At 37.7% G+C, this 14,231-nt stretch overlaps 1 protein-coding gene across 29 annotated transcripts in view; it reads right to left on the minus strand.

The window, feature by feature from the left end:
- RIMS2 (regulating synaptic membrane exocytosis 2) overlaps positions 1 to 13,860 on the minus strand; it is a 578,477-nt gene extending 564,617 nt beyond the window's left edge. For all 29 annotated transcript variants that reach the window (XM_036876382.2, XM_036876388.2, XM_036876380.2 and 26 more), the window contains exon 1: positions 13,685 to 13,860. In XM_036876382.2, the coding sequence (XP_036732277.2) occupies positions 13,685 to 13,860 (176 nt within the window). The remainder of the gene's footprint in view (positions 1 to 13,684) is intronic.
- Between the last annotated feature and the right edge of the window lie 371 nt (positions 13,861 to 14,231).

The raw sequence follows: 14,231 nt of genomic DNA on the forward strand, positions 1-14,231 counted from the left end.
TTAATGCAGTAAGAGTAATAATAGAAGTATGTAATCAGAGTAATGAGCACATAAAAGTCACCTAACACAGTTTTCAGTAGGTTGATAACCTGAGATGAATTTAGGTAAGAACTAGTAGGACTTATGCAGAGAAAAGTGGGCAGGGCTCCCTAAGCAAAGAGAACAGTATATGGTAAACTACAGATGGAAGATTTTTTTTAAAATAGGAAACTAACTTCAAACAGTTTGATATAATCAAAACAGGTGATGCTCAGGAAAGACTGCCAGGATGTAAGAACTGATAAAACTTCACTAAAAGACTTCTGTGACATACTTAGAAATCTGGCCTGCTTGGTACATGCAATGGGGAGGCACTGAAGAATATTAAGAATTTTTAAATAGATTTGTGTGTTAGAGTGCTGTACTATTACGGAGATTGGATTAGAGGAGTGACCAGAAAGTAGAGACTGTTTAGAAATGAATAATGAAGGAATATCTAATAAAGGCATGAAACAATGAAGTGACAATGAAGCTAGAAAGAAGGAAACAGATTTCAAAGTTATATGGGAGACAATAATGATAGGATTTGATGACTGATTATGTTTGAGAGCTGAGAAAGAGGAAAGGAATTGGAACAACTCCCACCACCACCAGCTTTTATTAGCAAATGTTTATTGACTGACAGCTGTTTGTCTGGTACCACGTTGGGCATAAAAAGATGATTAAGCTCGGTCCATGACTTCAAAGAAACCAGTTATACTAAAGAGAACATAGAGATTAGTAACTACCATTAAATATCAGAAACATTATAAAATAATTATATACAAAATGCTATGGAAATTGAGAGAAGAGACAGTTAACTGGCAGAAATGCATCAAAGAGATGTCTCTTCACAGCAATGGAGCGAAGAACAAAACAGCTCATTAGGTAAAGAGTAAGGGTACGTGCATAATCAAAGAGTTAAAAAGCATGATACACAGAGGGATTCATAAAAAGATTACTATGCTTATACAGAAGGAAATGAGTTGTGAATACCCGAAGTCATGATCCATTCACATTCATAATCCCAATAAATTTTTACTGAACCACAGTGTGTCAGTTTGGGTCCTGGAAGGAAAAGATGGCATATTCAAACTGAGTAACTAAGAAGAGTTTAACAAAAGGACTGTTTTATAAAGTTGTGAGGAGGGTTTAAAGAAACCAACAAGGAATGGTGCAGTACTAGGCCAGCAACAGTGAAAGCAATTTCCAGAACCAGAAGAAAACAGCTATACTAAAAGGGTAACCAAATGGAACTGTTGTTTTCAGTAGAAAGCCAAACTGCAAAGACCTTGTATGGAGGAAGCCAGGATCAAACAATCTGACCTCATTTTCCTCCTCCAATTTGGGAATGTCTGACATTAACAGAACCCAACAGGAAGTAAGAGAACAAGGGAACCAGCTGGTACAATCCATAGAAGTCAGCCTCCTATAGTTGACAGCGTAGTAGTAAAAAAGTGGGGTAGATCTGTAGGGGTGAATAAAAAAATACATAACATGCGATGATAAAGCTCAGTAACATTCAACTATATCTGCCTCTAGTCTTGTAAAATTCACGTCAAATTTCTATAATACTTTCTAACCTTTAGTTTAGAGATGGAATTTAACCATTAGCCTCCGACCTGCAAAACTTCTAACACTGGGCTTCAATTTGTTCTAAAATGGATCCTTAGTATTGCTAATTTTTGTCTCATCCTTAAGTCTATGTGCTTTATTTGCTTCCAGTGTAATTACCTCAGCAAAGATACAGTGAATGTACCTTCTTGCACCTTCAACAACAAATCCGCAGTTGGGGTACAGCCCATTTGTCACCAAGAAAATGGAACAGGCTCTTCCTGATAAATTCTGTATTCAAGAATCCTATGGCTGGGTTAAGACTTAAGTTAGCCTAGACCAGACAATTACTGAAGAGATATCAGCCTGTGGTAATAAAATGCAGTACCATGGAAGTAATTCTGAGGTGACCAATGCAGATGTGAACTTTAAAGCTTTTCCAAAGTTAAATAAGTAACAGATAATAATCAGAAGGGGAGGCGGAGCCAACATGGCGGCATGAGTAGGACAGTGGGAATCTCCTCCCAAAAACATATATACTTTTGAAAATACAACAAACACAACTAGCCCTAAAAGAGAGACCAGAAGATGCAGGACAGTGGCCAGACTACAGTTACACCAGCGAGAACCCAGCGACTGGTGAAAGGGGTAAGATACAAGCCCCGGCCCGGCGGGACCCGAGCGCCCCTCCCCCCAGCTCCCGGCGGGAGAAGAATAGGCAGAGCGGGAGGGAGACGGAGCCCAGGACTGCTGAACACCCAGCCCCAGCCATCCGGGCCAGAGCGCAGACACAGTACATGCCCAGGGGGCCCTGGATACTGGGGGAACAGGGAGTAAGACCTCTGAGCGGGTGCCGAAGCTGATGCCCCTGTGACAAAGAAAAGCGGGGGCTTTTTGAAAGTCTTAAAGGGACAGGGACTTAACAGCTTGACGGAAACAACCCAGGTCACAGTACAGCAGCTGGAAATTACAGGGAAAACCGGGTGCACTAACCCCCTGGGCAACAGCTCTGAGACCCCTCACGGAGGCAAACAGTCAAGCAGCCCCCCCATCCATCACCCCACTGGGCGCTGCAAAAGCAGAGAAGCAGCCTGAGACAAATTCCGCCCACAGAAAGGGAAATTTCTCCCTTCCGGCCAGGCAAGACACAAAGACCCACTCTACACGCAATTACCCAACACAAGCCACTAGGGGTCGCAGTTGTCCCAGTAAAGAAAGGCCAGTAGCAAGTGAAAAGTTTGGCCCTCCCAGCTGACAGTCAATAGCACCTGTCAACATGAAAAGGCAAAAAAATATGATCCAGACAAGACTAACCCAGACAGCTTCGGCATCTGCTACATCTTCCCCTGAGAAGGAATCTGGGGAGATAGATTTAGCCAGTCTTCCTGAAAAAGAATTCAAAACAAAAGTCATAACCATGCTGATGGACTTGCAGAGAAATATGCAAGAACTAAGGAAGGAGAATTCAGAAATAAAACAAGCTCTGGAAGGACTTCAAAACAGAATGGAAGAGATGCAAGAGACCATTAATGGACTAGAAAACAGAGAACAGGAACGCAGAGAAGCTGATGCAGAGAGAGATAAAAGGATCTCCAGGAACGAAAGAATTTTAAGAGAGCTGAGTGACCAAACGAAAAGGAACAATATAAGAATCATAGGTATTCCAGAAGAAGTAGAGAGAGAAAAGGGGATAGAAAATGTCTTTGAAGAAATAATTGCTGAAAATTTCCCCAAACTAGGGGAAGAAATGGCCTCTCAGACCACAGAGGTACACAGAACTCCCATGACAAGGGATCCAAGGAGGGCAACACCAAGACACATAATAATTAAAATGGCAAAGATCAAAGACAAGGACAAAGTATTACAGGCAGCCAGAGAGAAAAAAAAGGTTACCTACAAAGGAAAACCCATCAGGCTATCATCAGACTTCTCAACAGAAACCCTACAGTCCAGAAGAGAATGGCATGATATACTTAATGCAATGAAACAGAAGGGCCTCGAACCAAGACTACTGTATCCAGCACGAATATCATTTAAATATGAAGGAGGGATTAAACAATTCCCAGACAAGCAAAAGTTGAGGGAATTTGCCTCCCACAAACCACCTCTACAGGGCATCCTACAGGGACTGCTCTAGATGGGAGCACTCCTAAAAAGAGCACACAACAAAACACCCAACATATGAAGAAGGGAGGAGGAGGAATAAGAAGGGAGAGAAATAAAGAATCACCAGACTGTGTTTATAATAGCTCAACAAGCGAGTTAAGTTAGACAGTAAGATAGTAAAGAAGCGAACCCTAAACCTTTGGTAACCACAAACTTAAAGCCTGCAATGGCAATAAATTCATACCTTTCAATAATCACCCTAAATGTAAATGGACTGAATGCACCAATCAAAAGACACAGAGTAATAGAATGGATAAAAAAGCAAGATCCATCCATATGCTGCTTACAAGAGACTCACCTCAAACCCAAAGACGCGCACAGACTTAAAGTCAAGGGATGGAAAAAGATATTTCAAGCAAACAACAGAGAGAAGAAAGCAGGTGTTGCAATTCAGATAATAATCATAAGAGAATTTGTATTAGTTAAGGTGATATTAGTCCCTCCACCACAAAGTTCATTTTTGACAGAAAAAAGATTTTGTGCTAATAAAAGCATTAATTCAGTCTTTCAGCTTCTGGTCAAAAAGGATTATGTGTGAGGTGATGTGTGATAAAACAGATCTTTCATATATGTGCCTGAGAAGCAAACCATTACATAAAGTATAATAGACACCTAATACAATGACAAGATGGATGTGAGCATCATCTTCACCTGCCAACTAAACAATACCAAAGCACCAAATACCAATAAACACCACTGTGGTTATTCTGCTATCTAGCTATACTGTTCAGTATATCCTTTGTCCCCCAGTTTTAGCACCCTGGAACAGCCTAGTTGCAGGACGCATGAAACTGCAAAGTTATTTTTCCCCTCCAACTAAACTTAAGCTTTGTTGGAAAAAAAAATGCTGAAGGGCATAGAGAATTCCATCTTCCTCCTATGCCTAAAAGAGCATTTATCCAGCACCTCTGTTTAGCAGAACCTACCAAGTTACGTGCGTATTACATAAAAATACTAAAAATTTATACTGTATGAACTGTACAACAGTACTTAATTCTAAATGTCTTTAAAAAACATTCAGCTAGCACTCTGTTGTATGAAATTACAAATTAGAGCTTTTTGACATGTATATATAGATATTAATACAGATCTTTAATATATAAACTGTATAAAGGTTGCTCATTCTTAGCATAATTTATACTATCTAGTTGTCCACAATTTTTTTTGTGTGTGTAACTGTTCTAGAGAGAAAGTAGGTGAAATAACACTATATCACTCCTGGGTCTAAACCTGTTATTAACTTTTTCCTTTCTATAACCCTATCTCTAAATCCTACTTCTAGAACTTCCCATCACAAAATCCAACAAAATTTATCTTTCTCATAATACAAATACTTTCTGAAATCCTGCAATAATTCAGCAAGCTAACATTAAAAAACAACAGAAGCTTTACCAACTGCAACTTACTATTTCCTCCTCTCTGTATTTTCCTAAATTTCATTTCTAAAATTCCCTTAGAAGTGATAGAGGAATACATACGAGGAAATTTGCCCTAATTAAATCTAACATATAAAACAAAGACTGTGTAATAGTTAAAAACAACCAAAGAATGATACAAAACCAGACTGTGAAAAGTTCACTGAGACTAAATTGTCAATGAGAGCAAGGAATGTTCAATAAAAGGAAGACAGACCTGGAGTTTTGAAAAGATTCATGGTGTTAATATATGCAGCAAAAAAAAAGGTTTATAAGCTAAGATATTGAGAAGAGTTCCTTCCATTTACAAATAGATTCAGTCCTGATCTCCTAGTTTTCTCCTTTTCTTTGCCTAAAGAAAAAAGGCTCTTCTTTCTCCCTTTTTGCCCTTTTTACTACTGCTCTATTATTTCCCATGCTATCCCACCATATCCCAAGTTGTAGTCACTTCTACATATTCATGTTATACTCATATTGTAAACCCTTTAGAATAAATAAAATAATAAAAGAAGCTGCTTCCCAACCACTCCCTCAAGAGAATACTGGTCCTGAGACTAGCTGAGTTCAGAGGGCTGCCCATCAGGGAGATAAACAAAGACAGGTGTATATCATATTTAGCAGTCAGTTGAGCAAGTCAGGCATAGGAGCTTACTTTACCCCTTACAAAGTTATCAAACAACTTGGGATATGGTGGGGATAGCATGGGAAATAATAGAGCAGTAGTTAAAAAGGACAAAAAGGGAGAAAGAAGAGTCTTTTTCTTTAGGCAAAGAAAAAGGAGAGAACTAGGAGATCAGGACCGAAATCTATTTGTAAATGGAAGAAACCCTTATAGCTTATAAACCTTTTTTTTGCTGGATATATTAACACCATGAATCTATTCAAAACTCCAGGTCTGTCTTCCTTTTATGGAACATTCCTTGCTCTCATGGAAGGAGCATTTGCTCATTCCATGTCTCTCTGACACATTTTCATAATTCTAGCAATATTTCAATATTTTTAGTTTTTTTGTTGTAATATCTTCCTCTGCCCAACTAACATCTGCTATCCTTTGAGACTCAGCATGTCATCTCCCCAAGATTGCATTAGATGTTCCTCTTGTATGAATATATCCGTAATACACTACACACAGTGGTCTAGAACTTAAAACAATATTTTAATTGTGATTTATCATGTTTCTTATAAGTGAGTTCTTTAAGGGTTAGTTGATAATGGTTAAAAGGGTTTTAACACCCAGAGACATCTGCATTTCATTAGGTGACTACAGAATACAAAAGCATCTCTAATCTCTAGTATCTTCAAGATTTTAAAAGGATAAACTGACTGATGCTCTCAAACATTCCCAAAGAGGCAACAAACTACTCACTAGCTAGACTAGTCTGACATATTTTTTACTATGGTGATAATGTGCTAAAAACATCTTTACAGTGTTTTTCATGACACTTTACATTTTTATGTATTCATATGATTACGGTTGGCCTTAGACTGCCTGCCCCTGGAAGAAATGAATTACAGGTATAGCTTGTTTTATTGTGCTTCACAGATACAGTATTTTTTTTTACAAATTGAAGGTTTGTGGTCACCCTATATAGAGCAAGTCTGTGGATGCCACTTTTCCAACAGCATTTGCTCATTCCATGTCTCTCTGACACATTTTCATAATTCTAGCAATATTTCAAACCTTTGCATTATTGTATTTGTTCTGGTGCTCTGTGATCAGTAATTATAATTCACTGAAAACTCAGACTGATGGTTAGCATTTGTTAATAAAGTATTTTCTAATTAAGATATGCACAATGTCTTTTAGACACAGTACAATAGAACACTTACTAGACTACAGTGTAGTACAAACATAACTTTTATGTGCACTGGGAAACCAAAAAATTCATTTGACTTGCCTTATTGTGATATTCACTTTATTGCAGTGGTCTGGAACCAAACCCACAATATCTTCAAGGTATGCCTATATTTCTATCCTAAACATTCCATACATTCGGATATGTGCAAATGCTTTGAAAGTAAAGTAACAATTTTTAAAGCAAAATAGTCCTCAATTTGTAACATCTTTACATTAAAAAAAATATATCACAACACTCTTCTGGTTTCTAGTCAAAACAGGTATGTTCTTAGTCCAAAAGAAAAATGAGTTGCAATCATACACAAACACTGAAGTTTGCTTCCAAATAAGCAAAATTGGACATATGTTTAAAAATTACATTTGATTTAAAAAATAATAGCACTACTACCTAAGAAGACCTTTTTCTTTTAGATTATTGAATTTTACCTTGAAAGCAACCAGCACCTAAATAAACAAAATATTTCATTTCCAATGTTTCACTCAGTCACACAACTAATAATTTTGAGTACTACTACATATGTAAGGCATTGTATTGAATTAGAAGCTGAGGCTGAATGGCGAACAAGACAGACATGCTAACTGATCTCTGGGAGTTTATAATCCAGTAAGGTAGACAGACCAAATAAAGAAATCACTGTAATTTTAATAAGAATAATTGAGAAAATATTAGAGATGTTGTGATAAAGAATAAAGAAGAGAATGTACATAAGAAAGCATGGTCAGGAAAGAGCTCTCTAAGGAGGCAGATGTGAAGCTAAAGTCAGAAGGATGAGAAAGAGGCAATCATACAAAGACTGCATGTATTTAACAGGCAATGCAAAAAAAAAAAACAAAAAACAGATGCATCCTAAGCTCTAAAAAGCATGCTTCAGAATTAGAATAACCTGGTAAGATTCTCTGAGTTCTCAAATAGAATACAAATAAGACAAGACAAGTAAATACATATTTCAGTTTATCACTAGAGTAAAAAATTGCTCTTGGGCAAACCTAAGGACAATCAGAGTAATTTCCACAAATTAGTTCCCTCACATTCACCTACCACAAACAGTGTCTTGTCAATAACCAACAGCTTGGTGTCAGTATTATTTTCACTACAATCCCTTAGTTACCAGACTCCCTAAGAATGGTTTCGCTAAATAAAATGCTTCCGATTAGTCACCTTTCTTCTTCTCCTCATCCCTGGCCTTCTAGACAAATAATGATGTCGCTTAAAAAATTCTTCCAGGCATATTTTGACTTCTGAGTACACAACAATAATCTCAAATGAAAAAAAAAAAGCGGGTACAGGGAGATTTCATCCAGAAATGCTACAATCTTAAGATTTAGAGACTACTGTCTATCATCAGTTAATAACAACTATTTATTGCAAACCTACTTGTGCCAACACACTTAAATAATCTATACTGATCACAACATCCAAGGTAAAAAATTGATAATATAGCTGAGGGAACATGGGCCAGTGAGTTTAAGAATGCAAACAAGACCTTAACAGTTATTAATTACTAACATAAGGTTTCAAGTCAAAATCTACCTGGTCCATCACACTTGCCTCCATTACTTCTCTCCTCATCACACAGTACAATCAGTTCTTTATCAATATATACGGTCAAGAAGAAGATATTATTTAATTGTCCTAGTTACTTTAAAATATAGAATGTGTATTAAAAATTTATTAGGTACTTTCTCATAGAATGCCAATCAAATTTTAGAATGCATTTTGAATCTTTAAAAACTGTAGGTTTCCTATTTTTGTCAATGGCCATAGTTATTTACATATTCAATAATGATTTTTATTCAAGTCTACATGATTAAATTTAATCTTTTATATGACATGCCATGTTCATAAAATTTCATTTAGCTATAAAAAGAAAAACAGGGTTTTTTTTAACATTAGAATGAAGATCATTCTAAGTATATCAGAAACCCAAAAGCCATAAATCAAAAAGTAGTAAGTTCAAATACATTTTGAAAAATCCTTACCTGTAAAAAAGGGGAAAAAAAAGGTCATAAACCAAGTGACATTATATATTAAAGAGCTTCTACAAATGACTAATAATGACCAACACAAAGAGAGATACAAAACAAATGTAAACAAATATAAAAAGCTCTCAATCTCACTGATAATAGGAAAATTGCAATTAAATTTACAATGGCATCTTTCTCACCAAAATATTGGCAAAGATTATCACAAACTTCATTGGCAAGGATGTGGAAATTTCCCTCATATGTATCACTCATGCATACTTCCTCTGTGAAAGTAAATTTGGCAATACTTATTAAAATTTAAAATATACTGACCTTTTAAACAAACAAAATTCCATTTCTAGGAATTTATCCCAGAAATATAACAATAAATGTGGAAATTGATATATGTAAAAAGATATTTATCACAATATTGTTTCTAATGGCAAAATAATCAGAGCTGACTTAAATATCCAAAAATATGGTACTAGTAAAGAAATTGCAGGACATTCATAAAATGGGATATTACATAGCCATTGAAATGAATGAGACATATATATTAGCAGGTGTAGAATTGATCTCCTAAAAAGCTGCAGCACACATTTGGTTTTTGTTCTTATGTTTATACATATACATCACACACATACACAAATATACAGACTACACAGTCTTTAATATATACCCACATCTACTCTTATGCACAGAATATTTCAGGAAGAGTATACAATAAAGTGGCAATAGTAGTTGCCTCTGGCTAACTAAGAAGGTAGCTAATAAATTTTGTGCCATGTGTGTATACTACCTATTAAATAAAGAAGTTTATCAATTGACTTTGTAAAGCACTTTTAAAATTGAAGTATTAAAAAGAAATTTAGAACTGCTTGCCTATGTTTCAAATATAAGCTAAATTATTATGCTAATCTATCATGGAAGTATCTACATATTGCCTTCTTTTATTTGGGTAGTAAATTATCCATTTGTCATTAACAGAAAATCTAAACTGAGAATAGAAAGATAATGACATAACTTCTATTTTGTTACATAAACACCTCATCTGAAAGACTACGATATACACATAGTAGAAACTCAATAAATATTTACTGAATATTTTCTATTTGATTTTCTATTTCTAAATCAATTTTCTATTGATGTCAGTAGGCTTGCTTCCCTCATACAATTTGTTCACTATACCACATCAAAAAACAAGAACAAAAACCTCACTGGAAAACATAAACTTTTAATAAATTATGCCTTCTTTCAAAAAGAATATTCTTAATTTTCCCAAAAAAATTGGTAAACTACCTCATTAACATTACCACAAGTCAAATCAACATTACTTATTAGGAATCTACCATATGCAGGTATTTAGGATGCTGCAAAACACAAAAGTCCAAAGAAGAATACATTTTTATTCTTGCCCTCAAGAAGTTTACAGTCTTAAAGACAAGGCTTAAAACATTAATGAGTAAAAGGACATTATAGATTTTACTGATTGGGTTATCCAAACTAAAACTGTTAAAGAATTCATGTAAGGATAAAAAAAGTAATTGTTGATCTTTTGAGGGATTTACTGGGATATAAAAATTCTTCCAAAATTCTAGTATTTCACTTGCATGTAAAATGAAATTATTTGGTGGTGATGGAAGATTTTCTGAGTATGTGGATGCTCAGTTAGGCTTTGCTAATAACTAAACATAAATAGCTTTTAATTATTCAGACTCCTAAGAAGAGAAATTACTGTGTGGCCTAATTCTGTTTTGATCACTCACTCTCTCATTAAAAATATTTCAGGCATGAACCTCTTAATATACATATACCTAGAAATTATATGTATCTTAACACTGTCTATATATTATCTGTCTATATGTTATCAGGAAGGACTGCTTTCTTTTTCAAAGAAAAATAGAAATGTAAATATAAGTTTTAACATTTTCCTCCTGTACTTTGATATATCATCTTACAATGCCCTCAGGTATGTACAGCCAGCCCACTTTGTATGAATAGTTCATATGAATACTGAAACTCACAGATCATGCAAAAATATTCTCATCCAATAGTTTCAATTTTTTACACACTTATTTTTTAACATAATTGTTAAAAGGCAGCAGATACAAATTTGAATCTCAGCTTCTTTCTTTCTGACCATGACCTTCTCTCAGAACAGATGCTACCATGCAATTAAATGGACATCACTAAAAAAGAAACAAAGGATAGTATAGTCATGACCAGATAAATGGACCCTAAAACTTAATGAGAAATAGTAATTATTGAAGAATATTAGCATTATATATATATAAGAAAAAAATAATGCTAATATTCTTCAATAATTACTATTTCCCATTAAGTTATATATATATATATATAGCATGAGTAACTTAATACTCTATATTGATTTTACTTAATAGAATGTCAAATTCTTCAAACCAGTATGTCTATCATTATTATAATCCTATTATAAAGTCTAGTCTTTTCTCCATTTTCCTTGCTTACTCCTATTTTATTACAAAAACCAAAGCATATTTAGAGAATGTTTAAAATTAAATTTTCAAACATATTATGCTTTAACCTCTAAAACTCTTGTTAAAATAAATATAAAAATAATTCTAAAACGACTTAGGCCATTTTGAGATACAATCCCTTCTAACACTAAGTTAGGTGGAAATGCAAGAAGATATTTAAAATAAGTATGAATAGATTTTTCATCAATGTAATTTCATAGATTATATGAATTTTTATGTTTAGAAAATGTTTGTTTCTAACTAAACTATGCTAATATAAATGTACAAACATTATATGCATTTGCATAGTATGTAGGTTTACATAGAAATGTAACACATTCACATGCACCTACCTGAAAAACCGTTTCACATTTTCCTAATATACTGTTCATTCTGAGTAATCCTTAATTCAGTATTCTAAAGTTCATTTAAATTTCTATTTGATTTGGAACTACCCAATAAATACTATGATTTAGCGTACTATGAAGAAATGAACACATTCTACATTTAAATATATGGGTCAAAGAAATAAAACTACATCTTATTTTAGCATGATTTTGGCAACACTAGTTTTAGAGCAATTTAGTGAAATATATGGATTTATATATCTAAATAACAACTCTAAGTCATCAAAAGCTTGGCATTGTTAGTATATAAAGTTAGTACATAAAGTTAACCTCTTAACCTCTCTCATTTCCCAAGCCTACTAATAAATCACATTCCCAAACAAGTATTCAAACTCAGAAATGAGCTTTGAATAAATTCTTCATTTCCATTAACAAGTCAGGAATACTTTTGCTCTCTTAGCCCTTCAATCTTTTTTGAGAAATAGTACTTTCCTCTAACATGTACTGATATTTGATGTTTTCATAAATTACACTATTGTCATTAAGATATGAAATGTATATGTACAGACAGATCATTTTTTTTAATAAGGGTATTATAGAACACTGAATTCAACAACCTAGTTTATTTTAATTTACATGATTAGAGGTCAGTATGTTAAGTTCCTCCATAGAGGAACTCTACACTTTCCACTGTGTGCTTCTGGAGAAGCTGGGGTAAGTATATTTGATAACACCCAATAGAATGGTCCCACCTTTGGCCTATAAACTGTACAAGTTAATCTTAGTGAAAAATTGATCTCAATTAAAAAGAAAAATGTTGGGCTGTAAAAACATAAAAGATTACACATGCTCTGCACAATCTTTCACATAGTAACTGAGAAATCAAATAACCATAAAACATTTTAAAGCAAACCTGTAGAAACAAATCTCTTTGCTAGACTGACAAGAAAAGGAGTCTCAAAGCTATAGGTATTTCAGTCTGGACAGTTCCCTGGTGCTGAAGTTACACAGCCGCTAAACCGACTCCTGGATGCTGTTTTCAGTCTCCACCCTCAGCAAAATCCTGGCTGCTTAGACTATGAGCACGAATAGAACTTCACAGGGTAGGAAGCATCCCAAACGGCAGTAATGGTAGGAACTGGAGTATCTTCAGAGTCTCTTCGGGATTAAACAGATTTACTAGTTGCAAACAGAAGAGCAGCAGAGTGCAGGGAGTTAGACCCGCCAAGGGGGAGGGGCTGGAAGATGGCGGCGGGCGCACACCCACCCGACACTCAGCAGAGCTTAGGTTCCTCGTCCGCACCGCCGCCCTTCTGCCCGCAGCGACCCCGGGCATTTCTGCTCTTCCCCGCGTTGGGGGCAGAGCCGCCCTGCGGAGGCGAGGGACTAGGGGCCCCGGCGGCGCCCGCATTCCGGGCCGGCGCGCTTTCGCCCGGGTCCCGGCCAGGGAGCACCTGTGCACGGCCATATTGGATTCATTGCCCCAGTCACTGCCTCCGCGCGGGGGCGACGGGAAAGGAGCAGGGACGCACGGAGCCCGGGTTCAGCCCCAGCCCCACCGGGGTCCCGGAGCCAAACTGGCCCGCGGGGAAAGCCGGAAGGACGCCGGGGATAATTACCACGCCTAAAAGCCCGCCACCCTCACCTAAGCTGGCCTCGCGTCCTCCCTCCCCGACACACACACCCGTGCTCTGACACCCGGAAAGCAGCCCCGGCGGCGGGGGCCGGCGGCAGCCCTCGTGGCCCCGGCGCTAGCGGCTGAGGAAAGACGGCGGTCAGGGCGCGCCGACGGCCGCAGGGCAGCGGGCGAGGGGGCGGAGGGCAGGCGGGGAGGAGGGAGGCGGGAAAAAGGAGCCGGGTCCTTACTTGAGCACCGACTGCTCCTTCTCCTCTTCTTTCTTCTGCCGATCCATGACGGCCAGGATGATTTTCCTCTCCTCCTCCGTGAGGTGGCTGAGATCGGGCATCTCGGGCTGCAGAGGCGGCTGAGAGGCCGCCGGGGTGGGAGCCGGGCGGCCCCGCGGCCCGACAGGAGCCGACATGTTTGGTGGAGCCTAACCACCCTAGGGAAGCAGGGAAGCAACTCCCCTGGCGGCGGCGGCGGCACCCGCGCGGGCGGCTCGGGCAGCCTCCAGCGCTGGGACAAATACATACAAATCAATGGCCTTCAATCCGAGGTGACAGCCCCCCTCCCCCGAGAAAGAACGAGCTGGGGGAGGGGAGACGAGCGCGGAGGGGGCGAGGCCTGAGGAGTGCGCTCCGGGAAATGTTTCTTCTTCCCCGGGGAAAGGGCTGCAGAGTGAGTGGTCTCGGGGATAGAGGCGCGGGAGGCCGGGCCGGGACGAGGTGCGCGCGGAGCGGCGGGAGAGGGAGGTGGAGTAGGGTGGCGCGGACTGCTAGGGGTGGGGTGACC

Source organism: Manis pentadactyla, chromosome 3, assembly GCF_030020395.1.
Source record: "Manis pentadactyla isolate mManPen7 chromosome 3, mManPen7.hap1, whole genome shotgun sequence".
NCBI classification, from domain to species: Eukaryota; Metazoa; Chordata; class Mammalia; order Pholidota; family Manidae; genus Manis; species Manis pentadactyla.